Raw genomic sequence first — 22,662 nt, 5'->3', positions numbered from 1 at the left:
TTAGTCCTTACCATCTCTACCAGTATTCCAGCCTACATCAGGTCACCTTGAGCTCTAGAGCAACTTAGAAAGGGCAGAAGGGGTTGGCAGAGGGAGTATTTGTCCTCCCTCTGCAGGCCAGGAGAGTGGGTAAATATGTTTGCTTTCGTTAGGAGTTTTTTCTGCCTGTCCAATTACACAAATAATTTTGGCTCCAAAACTCTCTCCTAAGAGCCATGGAAACATGGCATGAAGTTTTTCAAACACACTTTCCGATGAAAGCAAGGCATGCTGTCTCTTATTTAAATAAAAACAGTTTCCATGGGGGTAAAAAAAAAGACCCTTGCAAGTGCCAAATACATTAGTTGTTCCATCTTGTGTTTCTTTCTTTCCCCTTGAGTTGAGGTGCAGTCTACACTCAGATTTGAGCCACGGGAGAAAGCTGAGTGTGCAGGAAAGATGAAAGAACTAGGAGGATGAGGGCAGAAGATCAAAGCCAAGCCCGGAGGTGGGCAGGAGAGGAGAAAGGGTATAAAGGGAGGAGCATGATAGGAAGAAGGGAAAATAAAAAGAAACTGGTTTGCAATGTCATTAAATGATGTGAAATAAACTGGCCTAATGCTTCAGGAATTTCTTGGCTTAAATCATTAAAAATATTTTTTAACAAATAAGAGAACAAGAAATGTGATTAATCCTTGAAGACAAGGCAAGGATGGGAGCCATGTCTCCAGAGTCTGGCAGCCAGATGAACGGGGAAGATGTCTGTAGACCATCTCATCTATCTGACTTCAGCGCTGCAATGAGGTAGGGCTGGTTAGCAGAACTTGGGAGTTTCTTTTGGACTCGATGAAGGAATGAAATGGTTTGAAAAAATACACTTAAGAAAAAGAGAAGGAAAAAAAAAGATTTACTTGCCAACAACCCACATCATACATATTTCTCTGATCAACCAAATATAAACTTAGCAATGGGAAAATTAATGTGAATCCTGGTGGTCTGGGATCATGAGAGCCAGAGCTGGATCCTGGCAGAATCTTTGGCAGCCTGGCAGCCTGTACAGGAAGAGGGAGTGGAGAGAAACTGGAGGCCAAGGCACTCAGCAAGAATGGAGAGGAGAACCTTAGCATGGTCCTTACAGACAGAACCCTGGGTGGGAGGCACGGACACTGTCCTAAGGCCAGCAGGGGCCACAGTGGTTCCACTTTCTCTGCCCACACACCTGGGAACTACATATTCCTACAAGCAGCAGTGGCTACTGATGCAAACTGCCCACCACCTCGGAGAGTACCCCACAAAGTGTCTGGAAGGACGCAGGGCCACATTCACTGGCATCTCCCTTCGAAGTTTCCAGAGCTTCCTCCAAACATCTCAGTTCCTTTTAAACAGCCCTTTAGGCTTCTGACATCCATCAATTTTTCTGAACCCTCCCTGTATCTATTTGTATCTTCAAACTGTTTATATCCTAAGTCCTTGCTTCACCCTTTTTTAACTTCCTTAAGCCTCTTCATAGATCAGGGTTTGGTGAAGAAATCTTTGTTCGCCTTTTGCATGCCCTCTTGGACCTTCTAGACTTCAAACACATCTTATCTGGGAGTCTTCCTCTTTCTAGACATTCACTGAAGGCCCACTGTGTGCCAGGTCCTGGGGGAAGCCATGTGGTCACAGAGATGAATGGCAGCAGTCCCTGCCCTCCAGGCAAATGAGAGAGCTACAGAAGCAAACACAGGGTGGTGAGGAAGCTGGGAAGAGGAGACCCCACTCCAGACTTGGGAAGTTGAGGGCATCGAGAAAAGACTCCCAGAGAAGACCCTCAAGTATCTTATAAGATACTCAAGTCTTAAAAACTGAGAAGGAATTTGTTATCCCAAGGGAGATAGGCACATTCAGGGAACGGGAATGGAAAGGACGGTGTTGCAGGCAGATGGGGCACCGTTCCAAAAACAAGGGGAAGGTGCGAGATGAGGTGAGGAAGCAGCAAAGTTTGGTGGGTCTAGAGTGGGAGGTGAGGCTGAGAGACGGGCTTACGTGCTGCACCACAGCTCGAGTCCTGTTCTGTGATTCCTGACTCTTCACGTTTGTTAGTAAGGGAGCAGAGTTACCCAACATTAAACATGATTTTCCCTCAGAAAACAAAACAAAACAAAACAAAAAAACCACGCTGTTTTCACCTCAGCAATTTTTTTTCCCCCTTTCCCCTACATTTTTTCTCACTATTCAGTGACAGTCCTTTACCTTAGATGTGAACACTGGCCCACCTGCAGGACAGACTCACTGTTCTATTGTTCTCAGGGTTATTACCAGATTCCAGGAAGGGTTAAAAGTGTAAGAACAAGGTCAAAGTAGAAATCTCTAAGTCTTTCCAAACACAAAAAAGGGGGAGCCAAGGGACTCTTCAGCTCTTTTGATTTTTTATGTTAAAGGAACCATCTTGCATCATGTTCCTTAGAGGGCTCCAGTGATTTCAAGTAAGCCAATCAATGCTTCCCTCACCTTCCTGAGCAAAGTCTGCTCTAGCTCGTTGAATTTGTAGGTGGCACCTGCTTAACACACTACAATGTCCTCCCTTCGCTCTTAGATTAGAAGACGGACCAAAGATTTTTACATAAGCATGTGGCTGTGTGTGCAGAGAATAGGTTGAGGTGAGGAGAAGCTTAGGAGTTGTAAGTTTGTCCCTAGTAGAAGATGCACGGAGGACTTAAGGTCTTTTGGTAAACGGTGACCATCGCTAAATGGAGAACTGGAACCCTGGCTGTTTGGGGCAGACAGTTGCTGCCATGATGCCCTGAGCTGAGCTCACACCACACGTTTGGGCACTCACACCAGGCCTGATGGGATTAGTGTTGAAGGTTTCACCAGAACATCAGGGGAAATTCTTGTGAGGCATGAACTTCTGCCTGTATCCAGTAGAAAACAGAACTTTGGTTAACAGGACTTTGGTTTAATACTGTAAGGTATTTCTTAGTCATTTCCTATTTAGATGTTCAAGTTGCTTCGTTCCTTTTGGGTTTAAGTGGTCACAAATTTTCTTGTCCAATTAGCAAAGTAAAACAAAACTTACAGTATCATACAGCTAAATCTCACACTAAGGCTCATTCTCCCTTTCCAACTGTGTCCACCCCCCTGTAGAGCTGCCTTGGTCTCTCCCGCTCAGCTTGGCAGAATCGCAAGCCTGGCCTCCAGCTGCGGACTCCTTTCCCCTCCTGGGCCAGCTCAGGATGCCACCTGTGTTTCCTTTCCTTCCCCAACTCTTCTTCCTGCCACCGCCCATTTGCTGCAAAGCAAAGGGCTTGCACAGGATTCCCTCAGATGCCTAAGCTAACAACAAATGCTTTCCCACCTTGGAGCGAATGGTTCCTTCTTGTTTTGTTAAGGAGTCACTGGCTGGCTGAAGCAGACTGGCGGAGAGGACTGGCATTGGAGAAAACACTCTGAGTTTTCCTTTATTACTCACAGAACATACATTCCCAAAGGGAAAAGAGAAATAGTGAGAAATGGGGGAGAGTTAGGGGAGAATCCAATGGGGTAGCAGGAGAGAGACAATCAGCTGGGGGCTACATTCAGGATGTGACTGAACTCACCATGGAATTACCCCACTATGGACATTACACTCCCTGTGGACATAACTGCATCGTCCCAGAAACTTCACTGGGTTTAACTCTAAGTATGCAGTGCTAAGAGCTAAATTTAGTTGTTGAAGGTCTGAGAAAGGTATGAGAGAACTCAAGAAGGGAGAGATAAAGATTGTCCCACACATACTGTTTAAGGCTCAACTCCCAACTTGCTTTAGGGTTAACACGTTACTGCAGTCAATCTTTTTCCATGAGATTAAGAGCTCCTCAAAGGCAAGGGTTAGGTCTTCCTGTGCTCTGCTGGAAACGCTGAACACACCCCCAATTCTCAGGACACCAATCTCCAAAACATCCAAACACTGAACTCACTGCTGGAGAATGGGTGCTTTGCGGTTTGCCAGTGGGACTCCCGAATCTCCAGCCTGCTGGCTTGCTCTATGAATTCTGGACTCACCAGCCTCCACAATCATGTGAACCAGTTCTTTAAAATAAATCTTTCTTTTTTTGCCTTTGTCTCCTTCTCCATATTACCTATGCAGGCATACCTCATTTTATTGTACCTCTTTTTTTTTTAAACAAACTGAAGGTCTGTGGCAATCCTGCGTCAAGCAAGTCTATCAGTGCCACTTGCCAACAGCATGTGCTCATTTTCTGTTATGTTTTATTAATTCTCATAATATTGATGAAAAGATTTGAAATATTACATTTGTTATGGTGATCTGTGATCAGTGATTACAACTCCCTGTAAGCTCAGTAGCCTTTTTAAATAAATAAAGTATTTTTAAATTAAGGTACATAGTTTTTTTTTTAGTCATAATGCTATTGCACACTTTAATAGACTACAGGACAGTATAAACCTAACTTTTATATGCACTAGGATACCAAAAAATTCATTTGACTCACTTTACTGTGACTCGTCTAGAAGCAAACTCACAACATCTCCCAGGTGTACATGTCTGTATAAGCGGTTCTGCTTCTCTGGAGAACCTGACTCAAACACGGATAAAGAAAGCTAGAGATATTTCAGTAAAGACATGTCCACAGTGGTCCTTAGGGCGTATTCTGGTTCAGGGTCTGAGCCTAGAAGACCTGCAGGAAGTGTCTGATAGGAACTCGAGTTGGGGGGAACTGAACAGAAAGAAACATAGCTCCTGCTTGCGGGATCCCCGTGCTGAGGGCCAGGGGCAGCCCCGCCTGCCGGCACAAACCAACAACTACCTGGTTGGGAGACTGAGGGGTGGTGAGCCATCAGGAGCACAGACGGGCAGCTCTGTGGCTACAGGGACAACACGCAATGGAGTGACACCATGACCACCCTCCAAAGCAGCCAGGAAGTAGGAATCTGGGTTGGAGACCATGTGTATACACATTGCTGAGAAATTCACAGGAAATGGGTTAGTTCTCTCTTCCCAACAAGCCAGCCCTCTTTCTCGGCTCTGACTCGGGTGGAAGCTTTGCCACTCCCTGGACTCCTTCTTCTGAAGGCTGCTCCCAGAATGGAGCTGGGCAGCACAGGGCCGGACACAAGCCCCTGGGCCTCCTGCAGGAGAACACTCCACAAATGTTCGCTCACCAAATGCGCGAAAGTATAAAGCCTCGAATTTATAAAATGCTTCAAAATATTACTATTTTGAACTATTACATCATTTGATCCTCAAAATAAAACCATATACAAAAGCAAAAAACCCATGATACTGATGCTATAAGTAGCACTCTGCTCATTTCAGAGTTGTGGCAACCTGAGTGATTAAGTGACTTGCCCAAAGTCACATCAACTCCTAAGGGCAGAGTCAAAACTTAAACCTAAGAGTTTTTTTTTTTTTTTTAAGTTTCTTTTTTTTCCCCCATTATACCAATTAGTCTCTTCCTTTTATTCATGGGTTAAGTGACCTCACCTTCTGACCTTCCTCAGAGTTGGAGTCATGGAGACAGCTGCCTAAGGGGAGATCCTTCCTTTCCTATCAGCGCCCTCGCCTTCTGACGTCTGAGGCCAGAGAAAGGATAATTCGAGTACATGCCTGGGTTTCAGTGCTGAAAGGCCTTATGGGGGGGTTACAGATCCAGTCTCAATTAAATCAGCATCAGCTTAAGACTTCACATTAGCTTGAGGACTAAAGTTCCCAGTTACAGAATTACTACCCAGTTAACACCTGTTTTATTTCCAACAACGAATGGGACCTACAGATGACAGGATAATTGGGAGAATTAAAGAATTTAAGAAAATGGAAAAAAGTTAAAATGAAGAATTATGTAGAAGTTTTTTGAATTAGAGGTAAGGAATAGAAAAGAGCTTTCACGTTGTATGCCAGCTCTGCTGAATTGTGATTACTTGCTGGACTGTGTTGAGAACAATTCTAAGGCTGAATCAAGAGTACAGAAAAAAGGAATATGGCGTCCATTGGCAATGTCTGCTGTTGGTTCAGGTGCAGAGAGTGGGAACACTTGAGCCACATATAGTGTTTGGCCTCCTGGTGTAAAGCTTGTAAAAAGGAGACAGGAAGAAAGGAGATCAAAGTCAAAAGTATTTTGAAAAGCAAGAATTAGACAAGGTGGTCTGAAGGGAGGCATTAGCAGCAAGAGATTTACCACAAATAAACTTTAGGTTCAATAGGAGAAAAAGTTCTGCAACAGAGGAGAGTGCGACAGACACCTCCACAGGGAGTGAAGACGGTGGTTATCCACATGGGTTCCACTTTACCTGAAGACCAGAAGCCAATGTCCACAGATAGGGGTGAAGTTCAAGCATACCCTCAGCCCCCAGGATCTAAGTCAAAGAGGTCTGGACCAGGAAAGTTCTTGCTAGAGGCCTCCTCCACACCTCTGAATCCTCAAGCCAGGTCCCAGCCCCCACCATCGAAAGGTCCTAGTGATCTAGGAGTTCACGAAGACACAGGAGGCAGCACCTTGCCAGGTAGGCCAAATAGCAAGTGCTCTGTCTGAGGATGAACATCTGAATGCATGCAGAAGAGGCCAGAGGAAAAGGAAGCCTTAAGTGCTGAGTCTGGGCGGGTGTGGGCGGGGGTGTGTGCGTGTGCATGGGCATGCCACTGCCCAGCCTTGCCTCTAAATGCAGACCATGCCTCGGTAATCCCTTCACCACTCAGCATCCCTCCATCAGCCAACCAGCAAAACACAGCCCCCATTCTGCTCAGGAATGTGCTTTCGGAAACTTAATCTAACTGCTGAGTCTGGGCCAAATCCCCCATGGCATTAGCCCAAAGACAGCACCCTGTTCTGCTGCCTCTCCCGCCTTCCCCCTGCCTCCTCCGAGCTGGGGGGGGGGTGCTACAGCTCCACTCCATGGCCACAGCCCCTTGGAGCCTGCTCTCCTCATTTCCAGCACTTCTCCATCCCTCCAGTCAGCTCCAAACATTTCACGTCTGATTCATGTCTCCACGACGAGCCAACGGTTCTTGGCTTTCAAGCAAGCCTCACTGGGCTTCTGCACAAGCCACTTCTTCTCTTACTGTGCCTTCTGGGATGCAACCAAACCCTCCCCTTTGTCCTCAATGTCAACTGCAGATCCCTTCAAGCACCACAGAAAGAAGTGGCCAGGAATTTTTTTTAAAAATAAAGGCGAAAAATGGTCTCTCCTCACACAGATACACCTTGAAGTAGAAGGAGGTCTCCAACATAAATCTTCTCTCCAACTATCCCTTCCTCCAGATAAAACATTTGGCCTGGCTCCTAATGAGGCCAGATGAGTGGTTATGGAGTTCCCTGAGTCTTCACGGACACATGCTGACCACTTGCAGACGAGCAACCGTCCTAGACGAGCAGCGGCATCCTTGAAAGGCACGAACGCTACTAAAAGGCACATCTTACTTGTAATAATGGATCACTGTAAACGACCTAATGGCCCAGCAATCAGTACATATGGTAGAACCACTTAGGGGATGTTCGAGGGCCGCTGGTAACTCTGATCCTGCTCTGCTGCAGGCTGGGGGGACAGATGACTAGGTAAGGGGCACAGGGGAACCTGCTAGAGTGATGGTTACCCGGGGTATACATATGAAAAAGGTATCAGGTTGTTGACTCACTAGTGCACTTTGTGTACTTTACTGGACGCATTTTATACTCAACAGAAAAGAAAAAGGAAATATGGTCATATGGCCCATAGAAAATGCTTACCACACAATGCTGAGGGGGAGAGAGTACGGTCAGATCACTATGACAGTGTGAAAGTATGGGTATGCCATCAGGCTCAGTGAAATAAGTCAGACAAAGACAGATCCCCCATGATTTCACTTATAGGTAGGACCTAAAAAACAAAACAAAATACAACCCAGACTCATGGACACAGAAGATAGAGTCCTGGTTGCCAGAGGGGAAGGAGGTGGGGGGCGGGTAGAAAAATGGGTGGAGATCAAGAGGTCCAAGCTTCCAGTCATAAAATAAGTCATGGAGATAAACTGTACAGCACAGGGAATACAACCAGTAATGGCGACTGTGTATGGTGACAGATGGTAAGTAGACTTATTGTGCCCATTTCACAATGTATACAAATGTCAAATCACAGTGTTGTACACCTGAAACTAATACTGTATGTCAGTCATATACTTCAATAAAAAAAGAAAGTATGGGTATGGATCAAAGCTGGAAGGGTATACTCCAAAATGGTAAATGGTGGTTATGTGATGATGGTGAGCTAAGGGGAAATGTTATTTTCTATAAATTCCGTACTTTCTGTAATGTAATTTTCACTATAATTGAAAAACATAAAAGAGGAATGTGATGGTAGGAGTGCAGCTCTGACCTCAGTCCTTCTTGTGTGATGAGATGACCCCTCCCTACCCTCAACCCTCCTCACTAAGCCTGCCCCTACCCTCCTCCTCATACCCCACAAGCACCGGTCGAGGGGAGGGCCCAGCTGGTGGCCCAGGGCCTGCCTTCCTCACTGAGCATGCACAGCCTGCTTCCCAGAGGCCTGGGGCTCAGATTCAATGTGTTCCTTCTGCCACCAAGGAAAATGGCTCCCACTGTGTGGGGAGGCTGCAAGATGCAGCCCAGGCTCAGCCTGGTCCCCTGGGTGGCCGCTGAGGATCCACCCTGCCTTCTCCCTTCTCTGAGAAAAGGGCAGGGCTGTTTGACTGTTTCCCAAGAAAACAGGAACATTGCCGGCAGCCTCTGCTCTGTTCTCTCACAGAGTAAAGTCCCTCCAGGGACCTGAGAAGCAGAAGGCAGGGAGGGGTCTTTTCTTCCGTGCTGGGCTACTTCCCCATCTCCTAACACGTTCCTCCAGGACTCACGCCTCACACACCCCAGGGACTCCAGCCAAACTGGAGCATTTCAGAAGTTTGCTGCTTTAGGCATGACTCCTAACACACATCGCTCAGGAGGGTGATGACGATGGTGACACGGAAGTCTGAAGCAAGGCTGTCAGGGGTAAGGGGACCCTGCTAGGTCATGAGGGAACAAGGCTCCAAGGAAGAAGAGGTCCTTCTTATTATTTCCTGGTTGTAGACTCAGCATATAAGAACAGATGTTGGGGTTGCCCTGCAGCCTTCAGAAGTTTATTTCATCGGTAAGTCATGTCTCCTGTATGTACAATGGATAGAAAATGAGGCAATGTGTGCTTTGCACATGGGTACCATAATATACTCAAGTGGTAATTACAAATTAAGAGTAGTATAAAGTCTTCACCTGGCATCCTCCTTGGACCAAACTGCACCCCAATCTCATCCTCTTTTCTGTTTTCTTTACTCTTTGTCACACGGTTTCCTTTTCATTGTGTTCTACTATTTATTCATCAGGGATTTGGAATACGCTTGCCCCTCAGACAGATAGGGGGCCAAGCGTGGGCTGGGCAGCTCTGTTCTTACACATGGCCTTGTAAGTGCTCTGACCATAACTGCCATGAGGCTGGAGTATGGGGGACGGGACGGGGAGGACAGGGAGCAGCTGGTACAACCACACCTACAGCGGGAGGGAAAGCAGAAAGGCATGGCATGGAAACAGTTCAACCATGTCGAGTTGCCCTCTTTCCAGATGCTCACTCCACACACTGCCCCTCCTTAGAGAGCAGCGCCCCAGGGGCACAATGGTCCTCCACCTCTGGGGACTGGTAGGCAGCTACCACTCTCTGGTTTGAAATTTCAAACTGTAAGGCCCCCTTTTATACGAAGACTACAGACAAAGGGTATGAATGGTCTGGGGGAGAGAGAGAATGGGAGGGAGGAAGAGAGAGTGCACCGTGGCCCAGGAGCAAAGGAGCAGCACTCACTGGCTAGTGTCACAGTGGCTGGCACGCTGGCCACGGCTCCCGCCGGCATCCGGGCCACACACTGGTACCGTCCCACGGTGTGGTTGCTGAGCGCGGTGATGACGAGGGTCCCGCGCGTGATGAGGATGCCCAGAGCATCATCTGAGCCATTTAGCTCCTTCCCGTTCAGGCGCCAGGTGGTCTTCATCCACAGGGGTTCCACGACGCAGCCCAGGATCACAGTTCCTCCGAGCTTCTGGACCGTGGAAGAAGGCTGGACAGAGACCTGAGGGACCTGGTCTGGAGGAAGAACAGGGATGTGGCCATGAACGAACACCCCCACAAAACCCATCACATGACCATTTTAGAAGCAGATCCCCCAGGCGGCCTGTCAGAGCTGAGTGACCCGGAGGAACTCGACGGTCCTTGGGTCCATTCCCCAACCTGCACTTGCTCTCAGAAGGCATACTGGAGTGGCAGTAGGGTGTAAAGGCGAGAGCTTAGGCTTTGGAGTTGGACAGACCTGGGCCCAAACCCCAGTGCCACGGCTTCTGAGCCACGTCACTTTCGCCTTTGTGTGTCTCAGTTTCCCACCTGTAACGTGGGGCTAGTAACACTTGCCTCGCGGGCTAGTTGTGAAGCTCAACTGCCTGCCGTCATCTCATAGCTAAGTGCTCAGTTAAAGGCAGTTGTTATGACTGCTCCTCCCCTGGTATACATTTGAAATGATTAAAAAACCAAAATACAACCAATATGAGGCTGTCGAGATGATCTCTCATCTTGTATTACTGAGTGTATCCCTGAAGGCCAGTGGGAATGAAGGGGTCTTTGAAATCCAGGAAAAGGAAGGCCTTTCTAAAGGGTCCCTACTGAATGCGATGTGAGGGGGCAGTGTGCTCTTGTCAGAGGGGCGGGCTGAGAAAGGGAAGGAAGGCACTCACTCAAGTCAGCAAAGCAGCCTGCTGTGGCTAAGAGGAGGTAAGCGAGGGTGACCTCGGGCCTTTTGTCTCTCTGAGTTGTCATCATCCCATGCAGCACGGTGTCACAAGGGGTCCAAGCCAACGTCCCATAAGCCAGCAGAGTCTCTCCACGAGGTACTACGATCCCACGCACCGCGCTGTTGTGAGAAAGAGAGAAATGGCCCTGGTGAGTGAGGCTGCCTGCCACAGGGCCTGGCTCTGTCCCGTTGCCCCCTGCCTCCAGCACAGATGCCAGCCACATTCAAGACGTTGACTGGAACAGATGCTGGAAGACCAAAGAAAACTCTTCTGTCATTTCTCATCTAAAAGAAGCTTCTTTTAAGTGGCTCCCCTGAGCTAGAAGGGGATTTTATTGTGGCACGAGTGCTAGAGGCTTGACCCATGTACAGGCAGCAAGGAGGGCAGGGGAGCCCAGCATTAGAGCATCTCACATACCTGTAGGGAACCATGTGCTTAAAGGATGCCAGGTGTCCACGGCCACATGGCAGGCCATGCCACCATACCAGACTACCGTGGTATGCGTAATACACGCTGAACCTCTTGTTTACGGGATGTTATTGATGAATCCTAAGGTCTCCGAGACTCCGAGATCTTTTCAAATCTCTGTACTTTTAACCCCAACAGGAGCCTTTTCCCATTTTTTTCTATCAGTGCTCTGTAACCGGTAGGGAGCTTAACAGACAGAGTTGGAATAAGGGTGATGTAGAATAGTGAGGCGTTTTAACGGTGAGCTCTAGAGAAAAATTTCATTGACAGATTTGTAAACTAATACCAAAAAGCAAGTTTTGGTGTCCTCTCGATTTTGCAGATACTTGTTTTAATTCTCTACTTTTCCCCAACGAAATAACCTACTTATCTAGAACAGTGCATGAATTACCAATGAAAGGATTTTAGGCAACTTGATCATGACATGCTCCAGTTTCCCCAAATCCTTAAGAAAACTGCTGACACCCATTCTGTCCCTGCTCCAAGGAAGGAAGGAAGGGAAGGGAGGGAAGGAGGAGGCACGGAGGCAGGAAATGAACACAAAGTAATAAAGGGCAAAGAGAAGAGAAGCAGGCAAAGAGGACAGGAGGGCTGTTTCTTATCTGAGCCCAGGGTGGCTGCAGAGGTGTTTGGGTTGTAAAGTCCACAAAGGTTTTACTGAGGAAACTCAGCCCAGACTCCCTCCTGCTTAATGAGGACCAGCCAAACAATTACTGTTACTTCTGCACCCTTGGTAATTTATAGGATTCAAAATGGAAACAGACCCCAGTTATGCTGCCAGCCACCAAACCACTTTTATAAGCAACCAGGAGAAAAGAATGTATCTGGAGGGGGAAAGGGAGTAAGAGGAAGCAGGTATCTGAAGAGGGAGAAAGGAGTTAACTCATTAATCCCCATGACAGAGTTGTAAACAGATACCATTTAATGAGCCCGAAGTAGGTCACATCATCCACAAAATGCAGAACTATGACAAACACAGGGAGGGAGGGGCAGCACTGGGGCCAGGACACATCTCATTCAGCAACCAGGAAAACAGAGTGGCTTCCCGGACCGAGTTACCCAGTGAGCTTGGTCTAGAGAGATAGTTCCAAAGATATAAATTTCTGAGAATTTTGTTGTAATGATAAAAATAAAAGACAACTAAGGCGTAACTGGAATTCCTACTTGCAGCATGACTTTGTCCCACTGTGAAATGAACAAGGTACAATTTAAAAGTTAGGTGAAGAGAACAGTAAGGCCCGTTATTTTTCTTGGCAATGCAAAGTATGTCTAGATCCTTCTTATTTTCTATGTATTTTCTCAGAAAAAGAGGAGAGAGGAAGAAAAAAAAAATCAAAAACAGAGGGGAGAATAAATTCCTGACATGAATTCCTTGTTGAGGCCTAGGTACTTGCTATTTTTAAGGGTTATTTGGACATGGAAAAGAAAAGAAAACGTGTGTGAGAAATTTAACTGCTGACATACATGCTCCCACTGAAATAATCTCCACCAAGCAGACATTTTCAAAACTTTCCAAAAACAACAACAGAATACACTTCTGGGGTTGAGACCAATGAGAAATTATAGCCTCGGAGTATTTATTTTGTGAGAAAATTACAAACAACTGTGAATCCATCAGCAGCAGGAGGCAGCCAGCTCCACCTTCTCCCAAGAGGACGGGCTGGAGCACAGGTGCGACCAGGGCACAGGAAACCACATCTCCTCCCTGGTCACCCAGGGCACTGCAGGGGTCCTGGAAAGAAAGGGAAGCTTCGTGGTCTTAAACACAAAGCACACCCTTTGGATATCCTACAGCCAGTAACCAAGACGAGTGAAATAGAACATGTGATCTAGCAGATACCATAGAGAGACTTATTTCTAAAAAAGCTTTCTTTCAGTGACAAGAACAAGATCTGAGAAAGTTTTTTTGTTCTACTTGTTGGGGGGGGGGCGGCTAGCCACATGAAAAAATAAATATTTCTGACTCCAAATTACTTTTTTTGTTTGTTTGTTTGTTGTAAGGTCCCAATTCTATAGAGTAAGATTCACTTTTCCCAAAGGTCTTTGAAGGCAGGGAGAAGTTTTGCTCGTAAGAGGTGATGCCAAATGGCTGCGGGAAGGTGGCAGGGGGCGGGGGTGAGTGCTGGCAGTCCCCTAGCCTCAAGAAAGAGGGTGGCACTCCTGTTCAAAGGCATGGTACTGGGGGAAATCCCTGGGAAACAAGTGAATTTAGTTCCCAAAAGGCTGAATATATGAGTTTAAATAGATTTAGGAGAAGGGTTTAAGAAAGGTCATTTTTACTTAAAAAGTTATACTTTTACCCACAGACCTAATTAAAAAGAAAGATTTTAAATTAGGAGGGACCTAAGAGAAAATAAAATAATAGCTTAGAATAACACCTCAGGGTATCGAATATTATAAATGAGAAAAGCAAGGAGCAGAGAGACTAAGTGATCTGCAGAAGGTCTCCTAGCTAATTAAGAGAGATTTAGGGCTCCAAGTCAGGCCCTCTGACTCCTAGTCCCATGCTTTCTCTACTATCCCAATACTGCTTCCCAGCAAACAGTTTCTGAGTCAAATCTACCAACTGCTTAGAACTACTTTTAGAACTAAATTTGCAATATTTTTGAATCTACTTTCTTACGCAGAAAAATAATGTTACCTGGATTGTTATCTGTAAGAGTAACTTTCTCTGGTTTCTGCTCAGGTCATGATCTCAGGGTCCTGAGATTGGGTCCCATGTCAGGCTCTCCACTCAGCGGGGAGTCTCCATGTCTCCCTCTTTCTCTGCCCCTCCCCGCCTCATGCGCACATTCTCACTCTCTCAAATACATAAATAAAACTTTTTTAAAAACAGAAAAAGAGAAACTTTCTCTGTGGTCGTTTTCATTATTTTACCATTTACATCCAAATCTAGAACAATCTCTTACCGTTCTTCAAGCCACAATCCCCTTCAATAGGACTTTCTGCAATGGTGAAAATGTTCTACATTTGCACTATCAGCGCTAGTCACTAGCTACTTGTGGCTAATGTGACTGAGGAACTGAATTTTTAATGTAACCATACTGGGCAGTGCAGTTCTAGACTAATATCTAGAATACGTACCCAGACCACTCTGATGTTAAACAGGAGAGAATAACAAAGCTTTGATGTTCTCAAGTATGAGCCATACTCTAGCCAGACTCTAAATATATTCCTAGCTTATTCTTTTTTTTTTTTTTTTTTAAAGACTTTTTGTATTTGAGATGGAGCAAGAGGAGCGAGAGCGAGAGCTCGGGGTGGGGGAGAGGGAGAAGCAGGCTCTCCACTGAGCAGGGAGCCCGACGTGGGGGTCAATCTCAGGACCCTGGGATCATGACCTGAGCCAAAGGCAGACACTTAATCCACTGAGCCACCCAGGTGCCCCTCTAGTCTATTCCTTAATCAGATTTTGTTTAGGTGTCTATTAAAAAATTATGATATTGTGACTTCACTATTATCAGGTAGAAAAAATATTACTGTGGTCGACCATAGAAGACAGTCTGCAAGTCACTGCATTAAAAGATGGACTCTGTCCTGAGGAACGTACACCTTGGGACGTGAAGTCAGCTGGTATTCAGCTCATCTCAAGGAGCTCCTCACTTCCCAGCGTCCTCTGCAGATGGCATAGAGCCATGTGACTAGTGCTGGTCAATCAAGTGTAAGCACACGTGTCACATGACACTTCTAGGCTACGGCTGTGAAGAGCTAGAGAACCAGAGCACTGCTTCCATTTCTTCGCTCTCCAGTCCTGGTGACACATGTCATGTGTTTCAGAAGGCCTCGCTCCAAGGTGGAAGAATTCAAGGCAATCCAGACAGGAGAAGAAATAAACCATTGTTGTGCAAAACCACTGAAGTTTGGGGGATTCCTCTCATGTAACGACTTTAGCATTCTTTACTTTAAAACCTTACCTGATCACCAATTCGGTCACAAATGGGGAGGGGCAAGTGAGAGCATAGGAGGGGAGCATTTTCAATATTGGGTCTTCAGGAAAGGTTTCCTGGATAAAGGGTTTGGAAGGCCTCCTGCGTATGTAAAGAGCTGAGGGCAGGGCTGGTGGGAAAGGTCTGTCTGGAGGGTGGTACCTTAAGCAGTTTGGCTGTTAAAGAGGGTTTATCTTGAACAGTGGTCTCCAAACTTTTCTGATCTTGCTTTCTTAGGAGTAAAATATTCTGGGCAAATATCCCTAACCCATTCATATTTATTCATAAATTAAATGCATGGGCTGCTGTACTAAAATTTAAAAAGAGCAGGTAAAAGTGAAACCATGTTTTAATGACATGTTAATCATGATTGTTTTATAAGGTAATCAAAGCTAACACCTTAGACAGAAAGCCTGGTTAGGACTGGGTGCATCAGTACTGATATGGGTATAACCTCTTCCGAACAGTCTGCTTGAATGTTAATTACTTTGTTGACTTCTCATCAGATGGGATTCCGTTAGCGTTGTTTTTACCTTCTTACGTGGCTTGAAGAGGGTCAGCTCTGCTGCGTTCCCCTGTTAGCATGGACTAGGATTAGCTGCATACTCTTCAGCCCCAGTTTCTTTGCAGCAATCTCTTTAAGCCACTTGTCCTTTCGTGAGCATTAACTTAGTCAAAAGTAAATTATATAATCTGTAAATCCATTTAACAGAGAACAGGAAAACTGGGGAGTGAATAAGCAAGTGAGGTCTCCACTGTCACGCAGAGATCTCTCGCTACTGTTGCGACACATCACCCTGTGATATACAGACCAAAGGCACCACTGTCAACCTTAGTATTAAATATCAAGAAAGCTGAAATTCTTTCCTGTTCCTGTTTTAGACAGAAATAAACCTTAAGACCATCTCTAATATATTCTTCTAGTACTCCAGTGGAGTTTCTTACATTTCCCCTGTGGAGTTTGTACCTTATTTTGGAGACTCCCAGAAGAATGGAAAGACGCAAGGTAAGAAACAGACTGGGCCATGACGTGGAAGACTAGGGAAAAGAGTGTGAGATGTTTTTGAGAAGGCAATAAATAAATAATCAAAGTGGCATTTGCCCATCCTGGGCTCCCCACTGACTGAACCCAAAATGTATAACAAGTTGCTAAACAACATGGACAGAACCTATTTCCACTCAGGTAAGTGACCCCCCATGGAAGGGGAAAGAAGGAATCTAGATATACTATCGTGCTTCTGGGGAGGAATCCCCCACAAAGAGAAGCCACCTCTGCCTTCTGAGTAAAGGGAAGATGGTCTTTTGATTTGCCCACTGGACACATCTAATTCTCTCCCACCTCCACCACTTGAGGGAAAAGTTACTAGGGAGTCACATTTCTTTGTCGCACATACACCTTCCTTAAATTTCTCTTTAAGGAAATTAAAAAATCTAGCCATAAAGTGCGGTGGGGGGGGGACCCACAAACCTTAAGAGAAAAGGAAAACCACTTCCTTTCTTCTACACCCTTCTCAATTCCCCCACCCTATTCCATATAAATTCAATTTGACAACCCTGCTAATTGGATAAACGCAGCTCCTACACTCCTAGAAAGCCATTCCCTTTTCTTTTTTTTTGTTTTTGGAGGGCTCAAAACAGGGTGACTGCACTGTTCTTTAACAGGAATTCCATCTGCTTTATTTCTCTCTCTCCATTCACCACTCCTCTTGAATATTTATGAGGCTTTCCCTCCTCGCCTATCCCCTTTCCACCCCACCTCCACCCACCTTCCTCCCTCAACCTCCCTCAATCCACCCTGCCTCCAGCCTCCTCTCCCTTCTCTCAGAGCCTGACAAAAACCCTTCCAAACGCCCCCCCCCCTTTGCTTTAGATAAACACAGGCAGTGTCAAGTGTGAGGAGTAGGGGGAGGTGGGAGGGGGTTCAACTGCCAGTCAAGTCCCCCAGCCTTCAATGAGGCCCAGGGGCCTACCCTAATCTGCTGCATGCTTGCCATATGGGGGCTGTGTTGCCCTGGGAAACACTAACAGGCAGAACGGAGCTTAATAGAGTCCATATTCATTGTAATGCAGTGAGATAGCTCAAGCCACCACTGCCCCTTCGGTCCAGTTTCATTCTTCTGCTTTCCTCTTTCTTTCTGGTTTTCCTCCCTTTTTCTTTCTTTCGTCCTTTCAAAAGGAAAGGGTCTCCAGAGAGCTCTAACCTGGAGAGGCCTGGGATGGCAGAAAGGCTGGGCTTTGGGGTTAGGAATGACAGTGCTGGGTGTGGACTGGAGTTGGTGGGGAGAGGTGAGAAGTGGGGGCTTCCAGGGGAGCCAAGTGGGGAGAGGAGCACAGCACCTGCAAGGGGACATAGTGTATGTATGCAGGTGTGTGCAGACTTGAATCTGCACACGCGGAAGAGAGAGTGTGGTGGGTAGATATGGCCCATCAAGGCCTTGGAGCACAGAAACCTTCATATTTATTCAGCTATCTACGCCTAGGTATCCCTACGCCACCCCAATCCCAGTCAATTTGAAGTCATTAAAGCCAGTGACACCTAACTCCCTGAGGTGTCAGGCCTTTGGCCAATTCCCAGCTCACCACTATTGCCTTGAAAAGTCACAGGTGGTGCAATGGGATGAAACCACTTCAAACATAAATCTCTATAGGGGCAGAAGGCCCACGGGCCTGCCACACTGGGGCCCATTTCCTTCTCTGCCTGGCCGGCACTAAGGAAGAGGTGACAGCTACAGTCTGCCACAGCCAAACAGGGCCCTCTACGTTGAGGGAGAGGACTGTCTAGTAGATTAGGCCTTGCTGAAAGTATATCTGCTGGAAGTGAGACTTGGGGCTCCCGGAGATCAGAAGTCATCCTTCCCCAAGGCCCAAAAGGAGGGCAGAGAATACAGGAGGGGAAAAGAGTACATTTCTCCCAATTTCTCGGAAAAAATAAAATTGGTACCCAGGATACAAGAAGTCCTCAAAGAGTAAAGAATCAGTTTTATAAGTTGTGAAACAAAGCTATTTGTTCTGTGACTGTAAAAGTTACAAATTTAAAATCAAGATAGAAAATAAAAGCAAAGGAAAGCAATTAAAACTTTCATGTACTCTCCTACAGAAAAACATTAACCCCATGGTGTCTGGCATGTACAAAGAGATCAGTAAATTGTTGCTAAATGAATGAAACATATATATGCTCCTGTAGTTTTACCTGCTGACCAAGAACGTGAAACTCTTTACCCAACTAACAACTGCAGCCAGGGTTCAGATAGGTGACCATCCCTTCGGAGAAGCAGAATGCTCCTGGTGAACGAACAGCAGTGCCCAAGCCATAGCTATGCCAGGATCTCGCACCAGGCCCTTCTGTTTTCCGCATCGACCAAGGCCCAAGCCAGGCAGTCCGAGTCAGATAAGACTTCCCAAGGCAGACGCTGGTGCTTGGTGTGCTTTACTTGTTTCCCTCCAAACCTGGCATCTGCCACTTTCCTTGCTCTTACCCCACTAAGATGCATCCAAAATCTGCGGGTTCCTGAGCTCAGCCCACGGAAGACCAACTGCAGGGATATACAAGAGTTCTTATTCAGCTTCTTTGCTGCTATCCTGTATCTTGATTTTAAGACTCTATTACCCAACAACCCTACAGGAAATGGTAGAGTGGACGCTTTAGGAGCTAGGTACGATTTCAATTCCTGGCTGGAAAACCTAAATAGCATTTGGTTATCTGAAATGCTACCTGGAAGCCAGCCTCAGCATCAAATCCATTTACATCCATAAAGGCGAGAATACCTCTTCTCCGAGGACTCTAAACCAGAGAAGGTGAAGACACACAACCGAGCAGGGCTGTACAGGACTCAGAGCACTTATCTTCCCTACACAAGAAGCCTGTCCCTCCAGCTTCATTTTGTCTATGCGGTCTTTTTCCCAGTTGTGCGATCCCAGCATACTGCATGTGTTACTGAGAAGTGTTCCGCAAAGGAGCGAGCGGGATGCCTGGCACTTCACTGCCAGCCAGGCCTGAAGCACTCCTCGAGCTCAGCTGAGAAGTCAAGCTCTTCCCAGGCTTCCCTGCAATGAGCACTTCGGTCAGTCATCTTACCACTGCTGTGCGTGATGTGGTTAAGAGCCAGAATGGCCAACTTGAGGAAAGTGGGGACAGCTCCTCTGGTCTAGAACAAATACTTGCCTTTCATTTCATTGCTCAGAGGACACCCACTAAGAATCTGCTTATACAAACACATACTCAAATTTACCTACTCCTCCTGTCTTTCCTATATGTGAAGAGTCATAGGGACTCAAAGCAGACAGAGAAACTCGATGCAAGCCCCATATGTCATTTACAGTTTTCTAGTGGCCACATTTTAAGTCAAGTGTAAATGATTTTAATATCTTTCAACACAGTATATCCAAAATAATCTGTTAATGTATAATTAATATAAACATTATTAACAAGGTGTTTTATATTCTGTTTTACACTAAGTCTTCTCAAACTTAGTGTGTGTTTTATGTTTACTACGCATCCCAATTCAGACTGACCACATTTCAGGCACTCAACAGTCACATGGACTAGTGGCGACTACCATGGGCCTCTGTGAGTCTGACCCCTCAGGCTGGCTCCCTGGTGCTCTCCTCTCCCCATCTAATCCACCTCCACGTTGCCACCTACTGTCCTTCCAGAACATCAAGCTCAACCAATCAGTAAAGATGCAAGTGGGCAGCCACCACCCATTGAATAAGCGCCCCCTCCAGGCCATAATTCATAATGTATCTAATCTGATATAATCTTCACAATGGCCCCATAAGGTAGGTAAATGGTCAACACATTTTATAAATAAAGAAATCAAAGCTCAGAGTGATTCAATATTTTGTCAAGATTACACAGATGGTGAATCACAGTCAGGATCTGAACAGCTGCGAACTCTAAAATCTTTTTGGTTCTTGTCACTCTACTGCTTTAAATAAATTATAGCATAATAACTGATGGATTGTTATGCAGCAATTAAAATGATAATTAAAAAGATCAGGTAGCAACATGAAAAATATGTAAAAGAGGCTAAGTAAAAAAACATAGATCTCATTTTGTAAAAAGCATGTAAGCAGTTGGCTGAGGCCTAGAAAGGAACAGGAAACAAAAGCAGCTGATTTGAAAATGTGAAGGAGGTAGGAGTGATTTTCTCCCCCTTTTGAGGTTGGTTAAAAACAAACAAGCCAAGGAGCCAACAGGCCCACCTTCCACAGCTCCCCAACTCAGTACAATGAAATAGGTCCAAACGCCTTCACACAATCTTCCAGGTCCTCTATAACTGGGCTGCCATCAACCTTTCCCAGGTCTTCCTCCCACAAGCCCTAAAATCTGTGCAAGCTGCATTTTCACACCCTCACTTCTGCCAGAACCAGCTCCTCCTTTTCCCTTCATTCCACCAGAGGAACTCTTGATTAGCCTTCAGAGCTTACCTCAAGTGTCACCGTAGGATGCCTCCAGTGACTAGTCCTCATCCCAGTTTCCACAGCACTTTGCACATTATAATGTTTCCACAATAACGTATGCATTTGATCATGTGTGTGTCTGTGATGTGCCTTTGATCTCTACCCCCTGACACCATACTGTAAACTTCCTGAAGGCAAGGTTGTGTTCACTTTATCTTGGTATCCCTAGCATCTGGAAAAGCCTTGGCACATCACAGGGGCTCAGCCAATGTTTGCCAAACTGAAGGGTTTGCTCAGATTAGAAATTTGAGACTGAGAAGGACTGTTAATCTGGCCCTGAACCTATAGGAGGAATGCACAGAGAAAGATACAGTTTTCAGTAGTGGAACCAAGGGGTTTTTCTAGGGGCAAATGACCAGAACCATGGCCTTTATTTTTCAAAACCATATGGCCCTTAGATCAGTGTCAGCAGCCCTGGAGGGGAGGGCCAAGTCGTGGGACAGAAGTCAGTGCCTCTGCAGAGGCTCCTATGGTTTGGGGCTTCATTCAAGGACCTTCTTTGTTTTCCTTCTTATCCCTCTTCCCAAAACAAACACCCTACTAAGCTTGAGACTTCTGGCTTCCTGCAGCCACTGAACGGCAAGGAACCTAATCTAGGAGGATACTGTGAGTAGGTATTATCTGGCCAGCATCAATATGACCCAAGCTTGAGGTCAGCATAGAAGGAAACAGGCAGAGAGGCACGGGAGAAGGAGAAATAAGAAAGCTGTTGCATCAGAAAGAGAAGGATGTGTTGAGGCCTGAAGAGAAAGCATGGGGAGGGGAGGAGGGAAGAGGAACCAGAGCAGAGATGTGGGAAACGCAGCTAAATATGTTGAGCTCCTACTCTCTGCCAAGCCCCCCCAGTGCTGGGGGCTTCACGTAACCTGATCACTTTTAATCTTCGCAGCCCAGGGAGTGTTATTGTCCCCACTTTACAGATGGAGAGAGAGGTTATCAAAACCCTTCTCGATGCTTCATCACATGAGGATTTTAGGGGGCATCTCACGTTTCTATTATAGACTTTTCTGCTAAGTGACAATGTTGAAACCCAGAAGGATCAGGTACTAAAAAGCCATGAGCCTTGGGTTGACATACGAGTTCTGCTACTTCTACCCCTGGGAGAAGGCAGCTTTGGGTAAATTAATTAATCTCTGAGTCTCAGTTTACGCTCTGTGAAAACGAAAATGGTAACACCTCCTTTGCTGAACTGCTACAAAGAGTTAATGAGACTGCGTGTGAAAGCAGCCTGGCACACGGCAATCATGCAACAATCTGTAGGGACAGGAGTCATGGAAGCCACTCACTGGAGGTCAAATTTTATACAGTGGCTCTGCCACCGCGTGGGCTTCTAGATTAATGTACTTTAAGACTTCAAGATGTTGCATTTTAAGAACTCCAGACACGTGATACCATCTCTTTGCTTGTTCCTTCTCTGCTGTAAAAAATTAAGCAAAGTTGCCGTACTACACACATGCCTCAGAAGTTTGAGAAATATTCCTTGTTGGAAAAAAAAAAAAAAGCACTAATAATTACACTCTGTATAGTGTTTTACAGAACTTCACAGTAGCCCTGTGGGACAAGAGATCCACAGAGAGTGCTACGGTGTTCCCAAGTTTCCAGCAAGACTTGGTTCCAGCCTCTCATTCTCTACTCAACTCGAGTCCACATTTACATCACTTAAGCTAATAACCGCTCCCCACCACCTCTCCCTCACCCTGTTTATGCCCTCTCTCTGCACTCTCTTGATGATGATAATGATGATAATGATCATAATTTCTCTGTAGTGTCTCTACATGTTCAGAGAGAAAAGGGAAAAGATCCCCATCAGACAATAGGTCATTTGGGACCAGAAGTTATGGAGAAGTATTTATGGAGAGGAAAACATTCCCCTGATCCCTTGGACCCCCACTCCCAACCCAGTCCCAGAAAGGAGCTCACCTCTAACCTTGTCAGTGAATGAACAAAGCCACAACAAAGCCACCTGCTCCTATCCACCTACCTGTTTCTAATTACAGCCTATCGCCAGGGCTATATCCACACAAGTAAACAATAAAGTAAAATGGTAACATAGTGACTGG

At 46.0% G+C, this 22,662-nt stretch overlaps 1 protein-coding gene across 1 annotated transcript in view; it reads right to left on the bottom strand.

The window, feature by feature from the left end:
• BOC (BOC cell adhesion associated, oncogene regulated) overlaps positions 1-22,662 on the bottom strand; it is a 75,495-nt gene that overhangs the window by 24,309 nt on the left and 28,524 nt on the right. The window contains exons 5-6 of the mRNA XM_034669792.1: positions 10,692-10,867; positions 9,772-10,050 (exon numbers count right to left, since the gene is read on the bottom strand). Of these exons, the coding sequence (XP_034525683.1) occupies positions 9,772-10,050; positions 10,692-10,867 (455 nt within the window). The remainder of the gene's footprint in view (positions 1-9,771; positions 10,051-10,691; positions 10,868-22,662) is intronic.

Source organism: Ailuropoda melanoleuca, chromosome 1 (genome assembly GCF_002007445.2).
Source record: "Ailuropoda melanoleuca isolate Jingjing chromosome 1, ASM200744v2, whole genome shotgun sequence".
Taxonomy (NCBI): Eukaryota; Metazoa; Chordata; class Mammalia; order Carnivora; family Ursidae; genus Ailuropoda; species Ailuropoda melanoleuca.
Note: the sequence above shows the minus strand (reverse complement) of the source record. Positions and strands in the feature narration are given on the sequence as shown.